We start from the raw sequence: 24123 nt of genomic DNA on the forward strand, positions 1-24123 counted from the left end.
GAAATCAAATATTTGATGCATTTGATCCACTGAGTAACTCGGGCTTAACCGTTGACTGTTGGAAACACCATCAGCATGCCTACAGGTTCCAGAATGCCCCACATGGCCTAAACCCTCCCGGATTACAGTATAGCACTGTTACCATCACGTGTGTTTCTATAGCTTCAAGTGCTCTCATGTGACAATCACCACAAACTTTAAGGATAGTCTGGGATTTTTCTCTTAAGCTGAAGCTATAGATCAAGTCAAATGAAGTCACGTGCTTCGTATGGCTGCTGTCTAGAAATCTAGCTTTAATCTGCTTTAACTTATGATACTATTTTATCTTTATCAAAAGTTTCAATGAACCTTTAAACCTCTTTTTTTAAAATTGTACAGGCTAAGTTAGTTTAAGCTCTAGGGTTATTTTCACTCTCTAATTGTATTGTTTTTTTCGTGCTCAGTCATGTTTCATATCTTACCGTTTCATCTACATAGGAACCCCTGACTAACCACAACTCTTTCCACTGGGTTAAGGGAAATGAGGCAGCTAGACCTCTTAGCTGCTGTCTGAAAGAGAGCAGAGAGGGACACATGCAGTTTCGCTGTTACCATAATTCTGCACACAATCAATGTATTTTACACATCAAAAGGGTAAAAATAATGCTCAAATACATTTTCCAATCTCTTTTTATTAAAGCGCTAAATATATGCTCATACAGGGCAGTAAACTTTCCAGACTTATGATTCAGACGACCAGTTTTCAGCTTAGTGAGTTAGTGTGTGCCTCTTTGAAATCTGAGATGGAGTTCTTGTAAAATATCCAGATTTCCAAGCGGAAGAAAGCTAACCTAAGTAAGGTGTTAGGTAGGGTTTTCCACCAGAGTTCTTCTACATGCTGAATGTTGGAACGAATTCCTTAAATGTTGCCAAAAGCAAATACAATAGAAAGATTGGCTCATCGCTCGGAGAAATGTGATTTCCTGACAGATTGGAGGGACATGTTACAAACATTTCAGTTTCTGTTGGACCCAGCATAATTTGAGAGGGATACAAGATACCTTTGCTATTGAATTTCTTTTGTATATAATTAATCTGTGTGGAAACATCACACAGGATGTTCTCTCATTTGTAGTGCAATGTGTAACATGATTGTGAGCCTTTCTACCAAACCTGCCCTCATAAATATTAAAAAAAGCATAAGAAGCCTGAAGGTTAAAGACTGATACCACAAATATGGCATCTTTGGAAATATTGAAAAATATATATCATATATCCTTATACTCGGAGAGAGAAGATTTCATGCTTGAGAAAATAAAATGATGGTATCAAGCAATCAAAGTTAGATCTGGTGAAACTTAATTAATGTACAGACACGATGAGACAAAATGAAAGTTAGAAACTAAAGAAGACAAATAACAAAAACAAAAAACCCCACCCTGAATCACTTCTAGGAAGAAAGTGAAGAGGATGATACAGAGAATTGAAATAGATCAATTTCCATATTTATCAGCAGGGATGGCCGTAATTGAGCAATTCTTGTAATGTTACTCAACACTGCTTTCAGGCTGAATGGCCCATAATGATTTGTGCTCCGGCCACGGGGGTGCTACAGCCATCAATATCTGTAATCTGATGCAGTACCAATGTGTGAGGTGTCCAGCAGGTGAGGCCAAGGATCCTACCATGCCTGTGTAGAGGTCAATTACGTGTACAACACAAAAATAGACAAAGCTGTGATTGTATAGGTGAGAAAAAGTTTAGTTTTTCCTAATGGGGAGAAGGTGATGTGAGGTTACTCATCAGTAGGAGCAGTTTTCCAGTCGCCTACAATGACTGCGTGTGAAACAGACGTTCATTTTTCATGAAACCAAATTCCTGCACTGCGAGTTTACTCGTGGATGAATGAACAGCTGTACACTGGTATGATGACTTTGGAAAATGTTCTCTTTGAGCTCTTTGAGGCCTTTGAGTTTTAAGATTTCAAGATTTTTTTTTTACTACTTTTTTAAAAAGTGTTTAGAAAACACTGTCAGCACTTATAAGAGAATATAGGTGTATTGAACAATGCTATTGAAGTAAGTGATCGAACTCAGGCTGCTTCACTTCTTTACACTGACAAGAAGGATCTTTATTCCAGGACGTTGCATTATCTTGTTTGTCTACGCCACATTCATAATAGAAGCCTTAACAGGAACTTGGTACATAACCACTGTGACCCCACCTGTTTGCTTGAAGACTAGCATTTTTAATGCCTAGATTTTAACACTGTAGTCGTCACTGTTCAGGTTATTTGGAGTTAGAATATAGATGAGGGTGGAGTTAATAGTTAATGCTAATAAACTTTGTAATGCTACAGTCAGTTGCACATTGCGTACTTGTGATCAACTTGTGCAACAACTTGTGATCTTGTGATGTCTGAAGTAGTTGTTTCAAAGACAGGGGACCGGGTCTGTGACCACAGTCAGTTTCTGTCTTCAAAGCGTCTTTTGTGTGTTAAGCTGGTGATAAAACAGCATTAAGATGGAAACAGTTTGAGATTTAATGGGGTCAAGCTAACAGTTACACGCAATGTTTTTGTGATAATGGGATGATTAACTGTGATAAATGAGCAAAAATGTAAAATCTGAAATAAAGAGACAGGACAGAACCTCCTACAACTCATAAATTGAACATTCATAAATTCTGTTGCTGCAGGACGGCTCTGCAGCCTTGCTTTTAAATTGAAACATAACCAAAATATATCCAATTGAGTCAAGTCCCCTGTTGCAAAGAGACGTTTTGTGCTCATTGAGTCAGATTGATTGAAACATGTTCCAGTCATTGACCAATCTGCTTGACTGATTTCAGTCAACCCATGTTCAATTGTCTGGAGATGCGGATGCCTGTTATTTTGTGCTATGGTAGCATACAGTTTAAATACTGTAATGTTCTTGGGTGGCCTGGTAGTAAAGTTAACCACATAGCAATGTAGGTTTTTTCTTTGTCACATAATTGTATTTGCTCCAAAAGACAATGACACCACAGATCCAGTTTGAACTAGTTGATGAATCAACACAGACTCAGCTAAATTATAAATTTGATACAATTTAAACAAGTGAGAAGTTATAAAAGACAAGAGCTAGTTTTATGTAGCGGGCTTTGGGGACTGACTCGCTTTCAGTCAATCTCTCGCAGTGCTTCTGCTTTGGCTTAGTATTTCAGCCACTGAAGGTTGCTCTTTCATGCTACAGGTAGGTGCCATTAACTTCCAACACCAAAACAGTGAAGCTGCTGGCTCTTTGTGTCCGCTTTTATAGCAGAGATGACTTCTATCCCAAAAATGTCATCCTAGGTTCCTGTGCAAAGAACACACACATATGCAGGCAGTATATACTGGATTTCCCTGCAAGGTTCTACAGTGAAAAGTGGCCTAATGTGATATTTTTTGCATGCTGATAAATAAATGAAGAGAACTTGATATATGCTGCATGATGGATGGATGTTTTGACTAAGCTCTTTACTATGCTGGTTGGCTCCTTTTGCATACATTTTCACATATTTAAGCATAAAATGTCACTCAACTCATCAGCTTCTCTTTTGTTTTATTTTCCTTCCACTTTGTGTGTGCGTGTGTGTGTGTGTGGAAAGAGAAACAGTGTGGATGGGAGTAGCCCTAAAAGTGGTTAGTTCAAACTGAGTCAATAAATGACACTTCAAACATGCGTAAGAAAAACACACACGTCTTATTTACTATTCTTACGAAGCACTGGTTCCTTGCTATAAATATTCCAGACTCACCCAGTGGACACACACCTATACATTCACACACACACACACACACACACACACACACACACACACACACACACACACACACACACACACACACACACACACACTTTATTGTTCTCCTTCAATCAAGTATACAGTTTGTTGCATATGCAGGATGTTGCATATGCAGAAACTGTTACAAGGACATGGGGGCATGAAAATAATAGCGAGGGTTTGTAACTATGCTTTGTATCGTGCTCCATAAATATGGATCTTATTTCAGTGTACCAGCAGTGCAATGATAGCAGTTGGGGACTTCCTTGTGTACAAGGAAAATCTCATCAAACAGACTGAATGTGATGCAAGAGTAGTAACCAAGAGGCAAAGAATAGTATTCCTGATTAGGTTTACGGGTATATTTGTAAGACCACTAAGATTCATCGAGTCTTCTTTATGTCACCTGAAATCAACAGAAGGACCTTCCTCATGACTTCCATAGCAGAAATAAAAATACCAAAAAACACGAAAACAAAACTAGCTTAGCTATTGCGATTCCATTGAAGTTATAGCCCTGATCTAAGATAACCCTGTACTGTAGACAATAGCCAAAGTCATATCATTTGACGTTGGTTTTTTTTCTTACTGCCTCTCTTTTATGGCTATAGTTGTGGTAATAAATACCCAAACTTGGAGCACATCCATTTTCTTAATCACTCGTTCAATCGGGGTACGAGTCAGATGGCGCTAGATCTATCCTGGCTATCATAGGGTAAGATGAGGTGTACATCCGGGGCAGGCCACAGTTTAGGAATGGCATTTCCAACAGAAAATACGATTTGATACTGCTTGTAGTTGCAAGCCACCTCAAATCATTCTCAGATGACTGTATATGTTATGCAGGCTTGTGACATAAGTTTACCTAAAGCAGTTAACACCGGGACACATTATCATTTATTTCTACAAGAAGTTTCACACAGACTTTTTTTCTCATGGCTTTGAATGTCTGTACTTTGTTGTACTAAGCAAACAGGAGGAAAAATATATTAAAATAAATGTATGCCAGGCAACCAGGATACCAGGCCCAATTAATTTATGACTTAACCGGCTCTAAACCTGAAAATTATTTCGAATATCCGAGTTCCCTTTTAGTTGATTCACTTGGTACAACACATAAGTAAGGGATATTACGCCCCCACGTCTTCTGGCTGAAGAAACCTCTATTCACGCCTTCAAGGCGGATGAACTGCGATGACTTGCACATGGCCCGCCTGCACATCAGAGGCTACGTCCACACTAATACATTTTTCGTTTGAAAACGCATCTTTTTCACTCCGTTTTGGTTTTCCGTCTGCATTTTTGGTCATGGAAAACAGAAGTTTTTGAAAATGCTGTGGACTGCGAAAATGGAGGCTTTCAAAAACGATGACGCATTTTAGTCATATGATGCATTAATGTGACCAATTCAACTAAGATTGTGGACGGCATTGTACAGCAGTTGTTTTGTTTGCTCTCTATTTTGACAGCCCTTTAAAAGATTAATATCAGTTTGTATATGCTCCAGATAAAACTCGGCACTTTTCCTTGACATTTTGCTGCCACGTTTCAAAGAGCCGGAAAGTAAATTGTGTTACGTTTCACGCATGCGCAGTACAGGCACATGGCGTATTCAGTGTGGATGAAAACGATAGTGTGGACGTGGAGCGTTTTTAGATGAAAATACCATTTTTAAAATTATCCGGATTAGTGTAGACGTAGCCAGAGTCTGTCATCACAGGCATCCCTTAGTTAGCACACTTTTCACCTCACAAAAAAATCCCCTGGTAAGTTGGGCTAGTTAGCTGCTGCTAGTTAGCTGCTGCTTGTTAGCTTTGTTGTCTGCTTCTGTAGCTTATCTGCCCTTGTTTGTGTTAGCCTCCTCTGTGCAGTTGGTGAGTAGCCTGCTCGCAAAGTGCTAATTTCAAGTCTTGCTGTGCAGTCTTTGTGTTTTGGAATGAACACCAAACTGAAGCAAAGCAAATATTTTCCAGTTCTGAGGGGCCAGGATGTCCTAGTCAGGATGGACAGTTCAACAGTGGACTCTTACATGCAGTCAGAGAGGGACATGCTCCCGTCCCCTCTTAAAGCTGTCTTGCTCTCTGCTGTTGTGGTGCACTGCTGGTTTTTTGTCTCTAAGAGCCACCCATGTCCGGGCCATCTGAACCTGGGACTAGACCTTCTCTCCAGGGGTTTTTGTCTGGTGAGAGAATGGAGGTTTCACCCTTTGATAGTGGCCCAGTTTTGGGATCTATTTGGCCCCTGTTCTTCTCCATAGTCGACCACAATGCACCCCTAGGCATGGATGCAGTAGCGTACTAATGGCCAGACGTGTTCCTTTATGCATTTCCCCCAAAGGAAAATATATTTTTTGTTCTTGAGAGAGTGGCTCAACATTGTCTTTCCCTGATTCTAGTGGCCCCTTGGTAGCCAACAAAGTCGCGATATGCGGAGATAATGAGTCTGTTAGCAGCAAGGCCTTGGGAGCTTCCTTTCCACAGGGACCTTCTCTCCCAGGAGAAGAAGTGATTCAGCCGTACCTGGATCTGTGGCACCTTCATTCTTAACTGCTGAGAGGTTTAATTGATAGCTAAGGGTCTGCCCCCAATTATGATAGCAACAGTCTAGAGTGCTAGGACCTCATCCACTCGAGGCTTATATGCCTAAACATAGCAAGCATTTGAGCAATGGTGCCAGGACTGGCACACTTCATTCCAGTGCTCTATTGTGGATTTTTGTACATTCCTCCAGGAGCTGCTGGATAGGTTTCTATAATTAACGTTTATTTAGCAGCTATATCTGCTTGTCATATTGGCTTTAACAGGGTGACACCAGGTGCCCCTGGTGCCATACATCAAAGGAGTTCGCTGGCTAACACCTGTCGTTAGGTCCTGCATGGGACTTGTCTTTGGCTGCTGTCCTTTCTGCTGTGTCTACCACGCACTGACTGGTCCGACTCCAGTTTGGTGGGATCTCTGTGGGATGCATATATATATTTCATACTTATGTGTTGTACCAAGCGAATTAGCTGAAAGGGAACAAACAGTTACATCTATTACTTATGTTCCCTGAAGGAGAGGAACGAGGTACAAAACGAGGTTGCCCTGTCGCACAGCTTAGCTTGTGAAGAGTGGCTATCAAAAAAGGATGACTGTGATGACAGGGGGTATATGTGAAAGCGGGGCTGTGTGGAAGTTATCACAAGTCATCCACTTTAAAGGCATAAATAGAGGTTTCTTTAGCCGAGACATACAGGGGTTTGATACACTTATCTGTGGCACCCCGTTCCACCCCTTCAGGGAACAGAAGTTATAGATGTAACTGTTCCAGTTTTGTCAGTTTGTATGATTGCTCGTAATCAATTGAAATCATTCATATGGCACAACAGCTTCTTCTTAATGTAGAAGGTAGAACAAGTTCCAGAAATCACAAAATACAGGTGAACATGAACTCAGCGGCATTTCCTCTGCAAATTTCTAAATCTTTGTTAACTTAGCTTTGCTATCCCCTGATTTTCACTGTCACCTGCATGCAAAGGTGATTTTTGGATTGCCAGGATTTTGGATTTCCTCATGATTAGATATCATGAGGAAAAAGTGTGTGTGTGTGTGTGTTTGTGTAAAGAGCATGTGCTGGTTATGGCTGTTGAGGAATTCTGTTTGCACTGTGCAACGTGCTTATGTGCGTTAGATGACGATATCATCGTGTGTGTGTGTGTGTGTGCGCGCGCGCGCGCGATAAAGCATGCAGGGAGAGAGAGAGCGATGTGCCCCTGTGTGAACCAGGCAGGCCTGTAGCCTCATGCCAGCTCTGTGCTGTTGCCGGCTGACGTCATGGAAAGAAGCACCAGACTCTGAACTTTGCACGGCTGGGAACAGCCAGCAGAAACAGCTAGAGTTAACTACAATCAGCCTCGCTGGGCCAGCTCGCCACAATCCTTCTGGAGCACACATTGCTCTCAGTTGATTTGGTTGCCGTTTGGCCAGAAACTTTGAACCACTTCTCCCTTTTTTCAATGAAAATTGTCAGCGGCTGCAATTGGAAAAAGCACATTGTATGTTTAAAGCTGTTTACAGACAAGACTCGTGCAGTGCATTCACCTGGCAAGAATCCAAAGCTTGTTTTATACCGAACTTTGGTCTCACATCCACTAAACTTCACTTCTACCACACAGGACCATTTTGTCATCAGGAACTGACTATTAATAACAAGATTGTAAGGAACAAGTGTTGTCATTTTTTTTTAACGACAAATTACACAGTAAAAGCTGTTAAAACTGGCCCTTAAGGCTCTAGGTCATTGTTGGTACCTGTTGGTACCAAACTTGTTACCTGCAGTTTTTTTTATATATGATCAAAATGATCGCATGCGGAAATTCCTCAAGGAAGAAAAATTATTTTAACGGCACGCCTTGCTTGAAGCTCAAAGGTATGTTTGCCTTTGGTACTGTACTGTCATGCAATTAAAGGTTGTTCCTGTCTATACTCGTGTGATTTGTTTCTCGTGTTCTCTATTTAATCTTAGCACTTATTTATAATGGTTGTGCTGTTTGATGTTGTTTGAAGCATATTTTGATCAAAACTTTGTTCAGTTAAGTTTAGTTAAACAAAGACGGTGGCCTTCAGACACCTTATGTGTGAGACAAGTAGAATAAAAGAAGAACTCAAGAGATTTACAGGAATGTACTGCTGAACCTAAAGTTTTAACTCATGTAAAGCTTGAAATAATACAAAGTTTATCATATTACTCATTCACATTTTTTATTTGCTTTTTACTTATATGAACAAAAGAAGGCACATTTTAGTAAAACCGAAAACATAAAAAGATAATTGTTATTTTAGATTAAAAAAATCTTTATTTGACGGGATCCTAGCTTCCTGATACTGAATTTTATTTTTTATTTTATGGACAGGCAGCGTGAACTCTCGGCACTTGGACTAAGCTGCTGGTTACATTTTATTGGATGCTATAAATCTAAGTGAAGTGGAAAAGGCCAAACTGTTAACTGCTGTTACTTGTTTTTTTTTCAGAGGCTTTGCTTCTGATTTTCTTGACTTCTCATGCAACTGAATCAAATCCTTTATTAAGACTTTTGACCCTGTGTCAGGACATCTAGTTATTTACATGTAGGCAAAGCAGGTTCATTTGCTCGACCCACTTGTTTGCAATAGGTTGGTGAAAATGGGATCTCTCCATTGCTGGTGCAGTAGTATAAACAGTGCTTTGCATTGCACCGCACTGAATTGAATAATCCCCCAGCTGATTTGCATTGGAAACTTCTATGGCCTGTCACAAGCCAGTGATTGTGTGAGATCCCAGCATCCAGTCTTGTGATCTGTAGATTGCATACTTGTACAGTGTTCAAGGGCATCAGATAGTTAATTGATTAAACAGACCAATGTGTGCAATTAAAATAAGTCTCTGAAATCCAATTACCCCATAACGGGGCTATCTCAGATGCACTGGATGAGATGGTCTTTTGATTTAATCTGCTAATAAAAATAACTTAATAACCTAATAACCTACATTACACCCAATGTTTCTCGTTTTGAGTTCTTCCCAGTTAGTGGTTGTGCTGGAATGGGACAGTAAGACAAACAATCCTAGCTGTTTGACAGCGTACAAGCTCCTTTGATCCCTCTGATTGTTTCCCACCTCCAAAAAGGAACCATGAAATAGGACTCAGGCTTTTCTGATTAGTTCTCATAAAAGGCCCTCTATCTCTGTTGATATCTGGTGCATAGTACTTCTTGTGACCTTTTCACACATAAAACACAATATTAACACAAGTTTGCCAAGCGCTTTGGCATAAATATGAATAACTAGTGTTGTGGAAGTTTTCCACTTAAATAAAGCCTGCAGACGAGCGGTGAGCGGTAGCTAACATTCTTTAATCAAAGCACACAAAGAACAGACAACCAAGCTTGATGGAGCCCCTGCATGTCCGCGGGACAGACGGTCAGCAGAGTTCTCACTGAGCCTAGCATGGCTCTCAGTTAAATACCTTCTCCAGGAACAAAAGGCAGTACACAGCTGTTTCACACCTTAAGGTTCACACTCCTTTGCTACCTCCCAGAGTCCTCGAAGAGACAAAAGAATCTTCCTGTAGTCTGCTTCCCCCAACTTCCTTACTACACCCCCTACCATTTGTCTTAACGTATGAGTGTCAGACATGTTAAAATCCAGTGGCACCAAGGCATTATACAGTAAAATAATGCGATTAATACATAAGTAAAAGAAATTCCTATACACTAGCTAATGTAATGTGTGCTTTTTTGCCTCTAAAGGCAGGATTATGGTTACTTCTGACACATTGGCTCAATTTCATGTCAAGTGGTTAGTGCTTAGTAATGTGCTTCTGGTGTCAAGGCCTGCAGTTGTTGCCATACAGCTAAATATGTTAGCAACAATCAGCAATGCAAAATAACTTCTGTATGGCTATCAGGGTGGCTAGACCAGTGGTGCTTAAACTCTGGGAATACTTCAGAAGCAATAAACATTTGTTTCGTTCCCCCCATAACTCATTTTTCACTTAACTTGGGTCTTAGTCACACAGACTCAGAGGCCTCCTGGCAACTTCTGGTTGCTAAGCAAAACATAAAACATTTACTTTGTAGGCAAACGGTCTCTGATTTATGACGTATTCTTCAGTTTCACAACTGCTTAGCATGTAGTTGAACATGTCGGCATCTTCCCTGGAAACTTCAGGTGACTCCATCAATCTGCTGGTGACCAATACAATTGCAGAGGACCAACCAGTCTGGAAATACACGTTTTCCTCCTCAGCTGGTAGTTATCATGGGCTCACTGATCGGTCTTTAGGCCTTATTGTGTGACTGGGGCCTTAGTTTGTTTCCCCGGGTAGTCATACATACAGTCATATAATCGTTGTGAGGGCTGGTGAAGTACGAGAGTTGGCTATTCTCAGTCATCCAGCTCATGGTATTCTTGACAGCTTGAAAAAGAAAGCAACTAGACTTTTTAGGCTAAAGGAGTCCAGCTGCCTTCTTCTTCTCGATATATTATTAAATAAATTAAAATGCTCTGAAAATACTACGAACAAGAGGTCACTCTCATAGAGATTGTTGACAGTTTGCAAATGCTGTCTGACAAATTGCCAGCATGTTTCCTCATTTTAAATGAGCCTGTTAATAAGCACAACTCGAGAACAGACTCTGCTGGCTTTCAACTGGTTAGATTTCTGTAGATCGGGAAGATTTCTCAAAGTCAAATGTGAATTTCTTTTATATGTAAATTTATGTCTATGTAGGCAGCAACAGAGAAGTGATTTCTGACAATTTATCAAATACTGTATTATCAGAAAGAGACTGCATTTAATTACTGATATATATCAAATTGATAATAAATTGATATCATTCTGAGGTCAGACTGACTCAGTTTTATGTTTTTTGACAAAACAACGAAACAATAACTAAAGTGAGATAACTTTATCTTATGAGATAAAATAGATATTAACAGCTTAACATTGAGGACTTAATTTACAGTTGAAAAAAGGTGATAAATGACAATATGTGTTATGACCTAGGACCATTGTTTTTGATTGACAGCCACGATATGTCTCAAAATACTCAAAATTACAATGAGAAAAAAACCCTTACTTGCCAGTTAAATCCTCTGCTCCTGTCAACACATTCATTCATATAATCGGGTTTTAGCAGGGCACACTTTAGCTCTTTGCTTTTTGTTTTGTCTTTGAGTCTTACAATGCATGCTCATTCCCCCCATCAAACTACATCTGTGTTAAGACCATCATCTGAATACATGTAAAGTATGAGATCGCGACTTTGATCTGACTTTGTTGGTACAGCACATCTCTCCTCGGCTCCCGCTCCAGTTAAACAAATATGTCATTTAGACGCCCGGGTGCGTCCTCGGAGTTCAGATGGTTTCATGGAGCGTTCGAGAAAGAGAGGATATGAGGACACACCTTCATATGAAACACATCAGCGTCTTGACACCATTGTGAGTTTGAAAAATGGTCCCATATGGGAACTCTCTGTTGGTAGTGTCAATGTGGCCAAACAGGCTTTTCTCACCCTTGCCTCAGCAGATGTCACTGGAGGCAGTCCCCTCCACTCCACTATTGTTACGCACCATAAAATTTTTGTCATAGATTCAGTAGGCAGCTTGTCAACACGCTGGTCACTGCTCGACTTTCAAACATCAACAGAATAACTATCTAATTATATCTAATTAGAAGCTAGTCCGAAGGTTTCTTTTCTTCTTTTGCAAACTAAGGTCATCAGTCAATGCTGTTTGGCTCTGGCCTGATAGCACTGGTGAGCCTGATAATGATATTACTACACGGATTCTGTCTGATTGCTCGCCTAGACCAGAATTTACAGTGTGGAAAGATAAATAGAAAACGGCACAGGCGCGTCAGTGTGCGTGCACCATTTTCCAGCCTGGCATTAGTTGTAAGCTCCTTGAGAGTGTGACCTTTTCCATCTTGAGTTGATAGGTGCACTAATCTTTCCAGCTTTGGGGTCTCTGTAGGTCCCCGCTCCTGGGTCATCGAGCTAAGTGACAAGCCATAGGTTGATGGAAAATCCATAGCATTACTGCCATACATTACTTTTATTTGATTGGGCCTGTAGTGAGCATAATGCAATGCTGAGGTGGGGGCGGGTGCTGGTGAAGTAGCGTGGCTCCATTCGGGTCCAGGGATCATTTGTAGCCCCCACCACTCACCGGGCTGCGACAATGATGTATAGCTCGCGCCTGACATCCATAGGGGCGACCCTGTGAGTGCTTGTGAGTGCTGTAAATCACTCGCTGGTATTGATTTTCCATTAGAAGTCAGCCACTCTGAGCACCTCTGACAGGGTGCTCACAAACACCTCCTAATGTGTAATAGGAGGTCATGTGACTCAGGGGGAGATAGCTTCCAGGAAGTGTTTGTTGCTCACAGCCGTATAATAAAAATCATCACTTTTTTCCTGTTTCCTGGAGTCTTGCCCAAACTCTAATAAGCATCTGATATATCGCTGGAGCGGTGCAGTTGTTATTGGTACACTGAGTGAGGTGTCAGCACTAATGGCGATGCGTGAGCGTCTGTCACACCCTGCTGTACATACATAGAGATCTGCAGGCCCATCTCTGGTTGTAGATGAGGGGCCAGCGTGTGGAACAAGCTCACTAAGTGCCTTCTGCCTAAATTAGCAAGGCACTTTGTCTTGAGTAAATATAGTAGCATGTCAAAGAGTCGCGTTAGGAAGAATTGTAGAGGGCCAGGTGCCAAGTCATATAGGTTTTTACGCTTGGATAAATGATTCAAATTTAGCTTTGTTTATTGTGTGAAAATGGGCGTGCTGCAGTTATTGTTCTGGATGTACTCCACTTCAAAAATAAAATGAAGTGAAACACAACTGTTTGTCCTGTTTGCTCTCTTTTCACCTGTGCTTCTTTTTTCTGTCTTATGTTTCAGACAGTACAGTTGCATAAGCCTCACTTCTTGGCACTGCATTGTCAGGAGGTGGGTGGGAAGAATTTCGAGGAGTCCATGTCACACGTGGATAATTTTGTGAAGTAAGTGTTGTGCTCATAAGTTTGTCTGATAGTTTTTTGTAGTGCTATAGACCGTGCAACACCCCCTGCAAAATTTTAGCCATTTAGGTCATATCTCAACTTTGTTGCGCTGGTTTGAACGTTTTTTTTTTGTTTATGTATGACCTGGTGTGTTCTGTCCCTCAGAGAGCTGTTGTCCAGCGATGCCTTGAAGGAATACAGCAGAGCCCGCGTCTACCTCGATGAGAACTACAGATCTCAGGAGCATTTCACAGTGAGTGGCGTTTGATAGATTGTATTGGCTGCTGTGTGGATTTACCCCAGTTGTGAAAGTGACTCCTGCCTCATTTCCATCTCTGCCATCCCCTCTCTGTCGTTCCTTGTTTTTCTGGTGGTTGCCCTCTGTTCCCCTCTTTCTACCTCACTTATTCTCTGAAGTGGTCGAATGATGTGTATCAATGAAAGAGGTGCAGGAAATGTTGAGTTAGTATAAACATGGTAATGCAGAAACTTTAACAAAGCTGATAAGCATTTATACTTATTAAACAGAAGGAGTAAGAAATATTCTTGGTTAATTTTTGTTGTTGTAGCTGTTTAAAAAAAAGATCTTCTACTTTTCAGCCACAATATCGATCGTATTAAAAAAAATCTTGATTTCAGTGGGTGGCATTTGATGGCGGTAAGCAAACACTGCTAACTTAGGGTGTAATGTTGTCTTGCGTCAGTGTAGAAGTTGATGTCAGTCAGTCAACGCAGCTTAAAAGGCAGTGAGTGCTTTGACTGTTCACTTTATTTTCATTGGCTCTCTTGCATGAATTACATGCTAGTGATGATTGGATTTCACCTGGATTATGCTAAATGCTAAATATACAATATTGAGTGTCTTTGCTAGGAGGCAAAGTGCCATTCCTGTGCACTCCTTCAGCAGTACATGTATGCTCTCTCCTGGAGAGAGCTCACTCAAGCACAGGGAGAATCATGCAAACTTCACACGGAGCGAGGCCCCAGACCTCAGACTAGTTGCATCAAAGTAGAACTCCATTAGCAGACAGTTTGTACCCTAAAAATGATGAAAAAAATTCTTATTAGCTTTAAGCTTTTTAAGAAGTTTTATTTATACAGCACCACATCACAACAATAGTCGTCTCAAGGCTCTTTATATTGTAAGGTAGAGCCTACAATAACAGTACATACAGAGAAAAGTGCAGAGAGGTCTATTAACACATAGTGAATGAGAAAGGTGACTGAAGTAGAAACACATAATGCATCATGGGAATCCCCCAGCAGCATACACCTATTGCAGCATAACTAAGGGAGAATTCAGGGTCACTTGATCGAGCCCTAACTATATGCGAACAATTCAGCATATATATAAAACTATATGCTTTGATCCACACAACCCCACCACTGCCACCACCTGCTCTTTACACATTTCACATGAATTCTAATGCTATCAAGAACATTTGATACGTGTCAGTGCAGAAGCAATTTTGTGATATGTGACTGAAATGGCACCACAATATCCTCCTAAAATAGGACACTGTGGTGGTATTTTGGTCTGTGGTTGGCATTGCTCTGTTTTTTTTCTGTAGATAGAACATGAACTAAAAAGCTGTCGCACACCATGTAATTGTTACATATCAGCTGAGTCTGTGGAAACGGACAACCGCATTACCTGGTTTTGGCTTGATATGAGTGCATAAATGAAAGATGGAGTGACGCAGCAGCTTTGCACCTGCGTTCCTACAGCCAAGTGTCACCTAATGTGATACATGACACTCACGTTGTAAACTGCTCACATTGTAGGAGCCGCCTTGCTCGGTTTTCCTAACACCTGCAGTAAACGCAGATGACCACAAGATGGCAGTAGAGATCTGGAACTCAGCTGAGCTGAGGCTGGAAGTGCTTGGGGATTGTTTCAGTACTGATTAGTAAATCATAGATTCCTATACGTGAGCTGGGATTTATAAACAAAGCATATTTCAATTAAAAAAGAAAAAAAAGTGGAGAAATTGTCCTGTTTCGTACATGTTTATGACCTTAAAATCGACACTTATAAAATCATTTTTCTTCTCAATGACTCTTTCCATACCTCCTCCTGCTAAACAGCTTCTGTGGCCTCTAGGTGGAGCCAAATGCTCAATTGTAACACCAGCAGCAGAGGATTGAGTGCTGCTCTCTCTCCACATAGAAGCATGTTTTATGTTGTAGCGTTATGGCTGATAGTGACCAGGCTGCAGGTGCATCAGATGATGATCTCCACGTTCCCAGGAGATTATGTAGATAGACTATAAAATAACATATGGATGTTGTCCAGTTATGGACCGTGCCCCCAGACCCAGTTTGTCTGTGATCGCTGCCTGCGTCTATCTTGGATCTCCTCAGTACTTTGTGCGTTATCGCCACGCTACACTGCACCTCCACAAACGCTCATAAATCACAGCACCCACTGAGTCACATTTGCTCTTTTCAAAAAAATATTACAAACACTGGCCTTTCCCAAATCTAATTATCTGCCATTTCACATAAGCGCCGCTAATATCCCAGCATTATGATCTGTTTATTTAATGGTGTTTGTCTATGGATTAACCTTTTTTTCTTTTCTTTTTTTATATTTTAATTTTCCTCAAATACAGACGGCAGCTTGTGCTCGTCTTTGTGAGTCAGTCAGCGGAAAGAGAAACATCTGATGTGCTTTCGATGATGTTGATATTGAAATCCTGGCAACAGTAAATATGAATAGACTCTCCAGTCTTTCTCACACAGGGCTTGCCATTTAGCTCTGATGACATCACCTCTATTTGTTTTCTCAGTCTTCGATCTTTTTTTTTTTTGTTCCCTCCTCCCTGTGCTCTGGGGATAATTGTTTGTTGTCTGCCCCGCTTGTCAATTTTCAGATAATGTAAGTGGGAACACATTTCTGGGTCCTGAGATTCCACTCGGTGTGAGTGTGTGCTGCTGTGTTTCCTGCATGCACCCGTGTATGTGTATGCATATATGTTGTGTTGGTGTTTTTTGGGACTAGACGAGTGACTGTTTTGGATGATTTGTGTTGTAGTGTTACAGGTGTATGTTAAAGGCCACCGTGTGTGTGTGTGTTTGAGAGTGAATGCAAAGGGGAATGCAATTTATAAATGCGTTGACATGAATGCATGGAGCCCTATAATAAGACGGTCCATTTATTTCCTTGCAGTGATTGATTTATTGCAACTTGATGATTCATCTAATGCCTAAATGAAGAAAATATGATATAAAATTTGTCTTTTCTTCCCAGTTTTTAGCTATTTTTACAAACAATCTGTACTTTTGCTTTTTTTAAATGAAATATTTCAATATGCTCCTTTGAATAATGGATGAATTTTTTCCAGTAAATAAGTAGAATATTAAATTGTAATAATTCAAGTCATAAGCATGAACACAACTGATGAAATGTAAAGAAATATAAAGCTAAAAAAGAAAAGTTAACCCCTCCCCCTCAAAATTAATAAATAAATCAGTTTAAACATGTAAATAATGACAAGTAATGCAAAAATAAAAATGTCAAAGCCTAATTGAGTTTTTTATAGGAAAGACTTAGCTTTTTTTTTTTTTTTTTCATTTTCATAATTTACTATAATTATTTAGATTCCAGTCCACACATCTCTTAAAGCATCTTTCCAATAATTGCTAGATAATAGCACCGTGCAATACCTGCATGTCAAATCTGAAATATCTGAACAATGAGAAGCCGGGCGAGCTGGTAGCTCCTCCTCTCCTCCCAGAGGAAGGTGGCGGTACCTTGACTGACATGTTCCCCCCTACGGCTGAGCCCCGGCCTGGTGTTTTACAGCCCCGTTAAGGTATACAGCAGGTAAAATGTCAATTAGGAAGGCCCGCCCTGATAACTCAACTCCCAATCCACTTGTTCTTGGCCATTAATATTTATCGTAGGCCTGGCCCTGGAGCTGCAGCCCATGTCATCTGGAGTGACGTGCGCTGATGCTGCTGCGTCCCGACACACACTTTGCTCTGGTGTCTCTGCAGCTTGCACAGAAAGGACACCTTCCGCCGTCACACAAGCCTAATCAAGCTGTCCACACAGAGCAGGCACACGGCGCCTCCTCAGCCCTCAGTTGTTCCGGGGCATTTTAATGGGAAATTAAAGGCTTCTCTCATGTCTGTGGTCTGCAGGACAGGAATGAGAGCAGAGAGTAGAGGATAAATCAGGCCTCGTGCTTTGACAGGAGACCGCTGTCTCTTTTTATGTTTTGTGTTAGCACTTTGTCCTGCTTTGTTTTTCCCGTGGATTTGTGTCCTTGAACGTGAAGATGAGACAAATCTGCCGTGCTTGCTTGATTTGATCAAGTGTATCAAGTTGATACAAACTGCAAATGGTGACCCAGCAGAGGCAACATTTAGCATGAATCTTAAATCGTTTCTATTTGAGTGAATTTTTATTATGATTGCATTAAGCATCTTAGTTTGTTTGGAATAATGGAGCAGAAGTTCTGTTTGTGGCTTTAGAATAAGTCTTATAACCACCAAGGTTGAGTCCTCTCTCAGGTAAGCCAGGATTCTGACAAAAATACATTTACAGTAGAGCCCAGCTTTGCTAAGTAGGACAGGATGACAGTAGAAGCCTTGGGTCAAACTAATTTGTATGAAATCTAATTTCATATGTATATTGCATTTGAAGCTGGGCAGCACGGTGCAGTTGTTAGCACTGTCACGTTATGTAAGAATGCTTCTGGGCTTTTAATCAGCTAGTCGAATTTGCGGGGGCGGTTTTCTGTGTCTGCTCAAATTTCCTCCGGCCATCCATGCTTGTTAGGTTGATTGGGGATTCTAAATCGGCTGTACGAGTGAGTTTGTGTTTGCATATCCGTCTGTCTCTTTGACTTTGTCCTAAGACGGACTAACGACCTGTCTGCGTTTTGCCCCACACAGACAGGAGTAGACTCCAGCACAGTGCAAACCTCTGTTGAGGCACAAAGCCACTGCAGTATGAGTGTATGCCCAGAGGAGAAATACTGGGTGTAACTAAGTTAAGCGAATATGATTTATGAACGGAAAATAAACAAGCAACAGTTTGCTGATGCTATCGTGCAGACCTTTATTTGTCTGAAATTCAACTGGAATTTGCTGCTAATTAATGAAAATGCATATGGGTGGGTGGGGAAGGAGGCCAGAAGCTCTTTTAACATTTGAAGATGGGCGGGCGAGGTAAGGTTTCCAGAGCCACTCTACAGGTGGGTGAGGCTCTCATGAATGGATGGATGAATTTGAAGTAAAAATGTGCCGTAAAGAAAAAAGATGAAAAAAAGGAAGCAGATAAAGGAGAAATACAAAAACAATTTGAATAGATTATTGGAATTTAAAAGTGTATATTGTAACACTTTTCTGTGTTTTGGATTTGTGAAATCTGATAGTGCTTTTTGGGGGATGTTTTATTGATAGATAATGGTAAGTTTGGTATGACATGGAAGTCAAATCTAACATTAAATCTAATTTGGCCACCAAAGATACAAATAAAAAATTGCCTCAGAGTCTCAGCTCAGTCAGTCTGTGTTTTGGGGCAGGCTCAACTAGATCCTGTTGCAAAGGGAATAAAAAGACTACTAGAAAATTTGGATTGTGAAACCGGAGCCTCATTATTTAAGTAAAGGAAAGGAAGAGTCCCAGTTTTATGCAGAAAAACCCCACCTGAAGCAAAGCATTAACGCCTTTATTTCCTGACTTTCCTGAAATTACATTCAGATTCCTGGTTCATCTTCCTGCAGAGGTGATTCCTTAATTCTTCTCCATGATGCATGCTGTAATGCAATCATCAGTCCCTCTCTCCTCAGGCAGGAATTTATGAACGCTTAGTGTCCGTCTGTGCTGACAGGGCTTCAGTTTCACTGTGTTTAAACCATTGCCCAGAAATCCATGTCACTCACATTTATTGCCTTCCTCTTTTTCCCTTCTTAAAAAAAAACAACGACTTGATCCTAAACCCCACCCCCTGCTTTTTTATGAGGACACAAACTCGGTTGCATCTAGAGATTATATACTTTCCAGTTAAAGTGGGGTCACAGAGGAAGGGTCTCCATGTAGAGTCTGTTGGTTTTGCACACAGAGGTTAACTAGCTCCAGCATCTACCCTCCTCCTCCTCCTGCTCTGCCTCCCAGCTCTGTGTTTAAAAACGCCACAGCGGGCACATAAGCAGGTTAAAATATTGCAAACTAAATCTAAGAGAGCTCTTATTTCAATATGGTGAGAAGTACGGCACCGACTGAGGCCACTTGAATGGAGTAGATGTCAGCTCGGTAATATCGCCGGGCCATAACTCTCCATGGCCATCACTCATACTCTGGTGGGCAGACATAAGTGCACACACACACACACACACACACACACACACACACACACACACACACACGCAGAGCCAGATAAACACAGTGCAAGCGTGCACGTAGGCGAAAATAAAAAAGCACACACACTTTGGACATGCGTTGAGCGACAATCAATGAATCTGCCATCACAGGTGAATTATGATTCCTCAGGCGCGGGCCTTCTCTATGTGAAAATATTTTGACTGAAAATGTAGATATAATTAATGGATTGTGTAAAGAAGCGGAGAAATTGATGCATTTATTACAAGAAGTGAAATCTGTGGAGCAGTTGAGCCTTTACCCTCCCGGCCTGCTGCGGCACCGCTCTCTCTCTCTCACACACTCTGATAAAGCCGAGCATCTGGCCGAGGAGAGTAAATCAGTTGAGGTGGCCGTGTTGTTGTCCTGTGGCGGAGGGTGGCATGTCGTTGTGGTGGTGGTGGTGAGGTGTCTCCAGCCTCAGATAATGATGTGATTCCAGCATGAGGCGGGCTGGGTGTACCTCACCGCCGTCCATTATGATGTGCAGCCCCGCAGCCACCGAGGGGGCAGAGTGAAGGTGAGCCTGTCATATCGATCTTTTTAGTGCTAAAATATGAGCCACTTTACTCTGCTCCCCAGCGCAGTGATGTGAAAAATAATAACTCGGACCCAAATTAAAAATATTGATCGCTTAGGTGGTGTTGAGAGCAAATAAACACCCTCTGAAGGATTTTTATCCCCCCACTCCTCTCCCACCACCTTTCCCCTCCTCCCCTCCTTCCCTCCCATCCCTGTCTTGTCCAGGGAAAGGGCCGGGTTAGAGATGGAGGGGGGTGGTGGGGGCTCGCTGGACTGTAAAAACATCACTGCGTCTTGTTGTTGGTTGTCTTCATAACACCCACCTCGCAGACTCTCAGCGCTCTTTATTGTTCCCGGACACAAATCAGCAGCAAACATGTTTTCAGATACTCCCTAACGCTGATTGATCGAGTTTTGACTCCATAATCTGGCATTAGCTCGGCTTCATTCAGGTATCTTTCCCCCCCCGCCGGCCCACCGCCCCAACCACCCCCACGAGTCGTAATTTTTTGCACATCCCAGCTTGACTTTTTTATTCCTTCTCCGCCGTTAACAGATGAGCTGACACGGGGCCATCAAACGGGTGGGAAAACAATTGCCACAAGGTTAATTTTATTGCCTGCTCCATGCATTTGTGAGCAGGCGGGAGGTGTCCTCTGCCCGGGTCCTGATGAATGGCTGCGCCGAGCGGGCAGGAATGAAAATGAGAGGGGAGAGGCCAGGCGCAGGGGAGCCACAGTCCCTGCCGCTCCCACCTGAAATTGAAATTTTTTTTTTCTGACATGCTCAGAATTGGTATTCTGATATATAAGAGAGGCGACGTTCCATTTAGTTTGATGATGAAAGCCGTCATGTGTCCCACTCAATCGCTTTTTACGACTTCCACTTTGCCTCGTACATCCGAAGAAGGTTAATATCCGCACACCCTAAATGGCGGATGTCAGATTGTCCGGAGTCTGTAGGAAAATAAACTACTTAGTGTGTCTAAATGCTGTCGTAATACTTGGCCGCAGCACTATCGATTGTCTACAAGGACGTTTGTTGTGTTTTGGGCCCGAAGCGGGATGAATAGATATTTGATGGAGCGTGGAGAGCGAGGCCGCACCAGCATCTGCATCTTGCTGCTGTGTCAGTGGGGATGAGAGCCAGGGCGTTGGGGAGAATCACATGCTGCCTGTTGACATCAGTGAGAGGGAGCGGGGCCCGGAGCTGGCGATATCTCCTCTTCTCCACTTGAGCCGGGTCCTCTTGCTGAAAGCTCACTTCTGTCTGCTGGCTTCAGGCCCTCACTCAGCGTGTGTGTACGTTTCAGCTGTTGCTCATATAGGGCCATCTCCAGGCAGCGCTTTGTCCATACATATCGATTCTTCCTCCTCCACCAGCTATAGTTGCTCCATTTGCATGGCCCGGCTGACCCAAGCCGTCAGTGGCCATTATATCCCCATTAGCTAATCTCTCAGCTTTGATTTCCATAATCCTCTCTCTATTGAAAGCCCTCACAGCTCTCACAGACCCACTCTCTGAGGAGGAAGAAAACAGACCCCCACTCAGCCCACACACTCGATTCTTCACTAACATGCATCACACACTCAAGCCAGCATTCGTATTCTTGGCGTAACCAATGATGCCCCATTATGCTGTGTTATTCACTTATAATGCTACATTTTGGCAACAGCGGAAGTATTAAGATCAAAAACCACAATTTGTACTTACGAGTGCATTCTTTAACACTTACACTATAATAATAATTATTATTCACCCTGTTAGCTTAGGATGACTTTTTTGATGTTTTAAATGTGTGTTTTTGTCCCCTGATAGCCACATTTCAAAAGCCAAAATCACACATTCTGATAGGGTTAGTGTTAGGGGTACTATTATTGTGTAAATGATCAATGTGGAGTTAATTTAGGCAGTTTTATTTGTATTTTTATTTGTATATTTAATCTAAGTATAGACACAAATCTAAAAATTTGGCATGCAGTGTAAATAAAAAAAAGCAATGATTTGCAGATCTCATAAACCAATAGTTTATTCACAAAAGAACATATACACTGGTATGTTTTAATATTTTATGAAATATATTAGCTTATTTTGAATTTGATGGCAGCAACACGCCATACAACGTTGAGATGGAGTCGCCAAAAGGCTGGAAAAATAAGTGGTACAAAACAGAAACAGCTGGAGGAACACTTTGCAACTGGCAGCAGTTCAGGAACATGATTGGGAGGATAAAGAGCATCTTAGAGAGACTTCTCAGGGGTAAAGCTGGGCAGAGGTTCACCAATCTGCAGAAAAACGGACTGCATATTGTGGAACAATTTCAGAATAATGCGCCTCAACATAAAGCCACAAAAACTGTGAATATTTCATAATTTACAATAAATAATATCATTGGTAGATTCTGGGAATTCTAGAAATGTCTGTGTGCGAGGGGATGAGGCCGAAAATGTCTAGGCTTAACTTTCCTGACATGTTTATTTTCTGAAAACAGCCCATAGGTCTTTCAATATTCTAATAAGCTTGTGAGGATTGTATAGCCAAAAATGTGGCAGCGAGTGTGAAGCTTTCCTTTCAAACCTTTTTAAAAATGGATTATAAAGACGCCTTTTGTGCTCATTTTTAACTCTATGTTTGTATTTTTGGACTCAGCTGGAGTAGTTTTGCCTGACTCACAGCTCAAAAATAATCCATATTCACCTTGGTGCAGCCTCTCAGTTGATTCGCAGTTTTAAAAAAGCTGTTTTTGCTCCCTTCTCTCTCCATTTAAGCCAAACTTCCTCTGACACATACAGTGAAGTTACAGCGATAGATTTAATGCTCTAGTTAGCTATCAGCCTCACCTCTCCTCATATCCATCCCAGGAGCATCTGCTCCTTTTTTCAAAGAAGAAACATCCAGTGTGCCAGGCCAGACTGACCTTAATCACCCTCAGTGGAGTTCTCTTGGAGCGATTGGTTACATTGATCAAAGAGGACCTACTACCTCAAACCCCCACCCCCCCCCTCCCCACCAAATGAGCTGATAATTAATAACGGCTGGCTCTGCTAACACCAGTCAACAGACAGCATGATGGATCGGACATCTTGGATGCAAACTAATACAAAGCCAAGCTTTTCTCCATCCCTCTTGAAAGGCCCCTGGGTGTCCTTTTTTTTCCCTCCAGCATGATCAGGGATGCATAGTGTCACCCACCTTGCTAATTAAATCCTCACAGGTCGCTGGTGTTTTTCAGCTGGGAGGCTTTCTATCTAGTAACTATTGGCACGTATTTAATAATTCATGGAGTTAGATCATCTGAGGTCACGGTGTAGGACTTGTGCTGTACTGTTGCAAACTTTGTGGTCGCAATTCATTTCATTTCACCTAATTCGGAGGAAATTAGCTATGATTTTTTAGCATTCGATTTCCACTAAATGGTGATCACGACGGATAAAGATGACGCAAATTAATAACAACTAGCTCTGAGAAAACTCTTGTCATCCATCTGAAGGAATCGCACCACTGCGGGACATTTGCTGGCAAATAACAGCAGCTTCAAGCGGTTTCCTCCTCCCAGCTGTCACTGAGGTGGTTCAGCCACAGTGACAGCCGCTCCGCAGAGTCACTCTGTCTCATGACAGCTGTTTGTGGGTTTGTGTTTTTTTTTTTTTGCATCTTTTTGCTGAATGAGCTGAGCAGTGACAAACGTATCCATGACTGATGTACGCCCCCGTGCTAAAGGCTTCCTTTTAATCACCTCCTCTTGTTTTGTCAACACGTGATCTGGCAGCCACTAATTGTGAGATATAGGTATTTTGTCAGGGGGTTGGGGGTGATTATGTTAGCCGCTTCATTAGCCCGAGTTCACAGCGCGTGACTTTTGCATCCTTTTGGAATAAGTATAAGTTGTATAAGTTAAGGGATATGATGTAAAGG

General features: G+C 41.7%; 1 protein-coding gene and 1 long non-coding RNA gene across 4 annotated transcripts in view; both read left to right on the top strand.

The window, feature by feature from the left end:
* LOC146504988 (uncharacterized) lies at window positions 1–9595 on the top strand. The gene is made up of 2 exons (XR_014877450.1): window positions 1–9337; window positions 9565–9595. It is a non-coding gene; the product is annotated as an uncharacterized LOC146504988 (long non-coding RNA).
* The window catches only part of inpp5a (inositol polyphosphate-5-phosphatase A), a 146299-nt gene that overhangs the window by 39898 nt on the left and 82278 nt on the right, over window positions 1–24123 (top strand). For all 3 annotated transcript variants that reach the window (XM_085181881.1, XM_085181882.1, XM_085181884.1), the window contains 2 exons: window positions 13214–13314; window positions 13480–13567. In XM_085181881.1, the coding sequence (XP_085038007.1) occupies window positions 13214–13314; window positions 13480–13567 (189 nt within the window). The remainder of the gene's footprint in view (window positions 1–13213; window positions 13315–13479; window positions 13568–24123) is intronic.

This window comes from Neolamprologus multifasciatus, chromosome 13 (genome assembly GCF_963576455.1).
Source record: "Neolamprologus multifasciatus chromosome 13, fNeoMul1.2, whole genome shotgun sequence".
NCBI lineage: Eukaryota > Metazoa > Chordata > Actinopteri > Cichliformes > Cichlidae > Neolamprologus > Neolamprologus multifasciatus.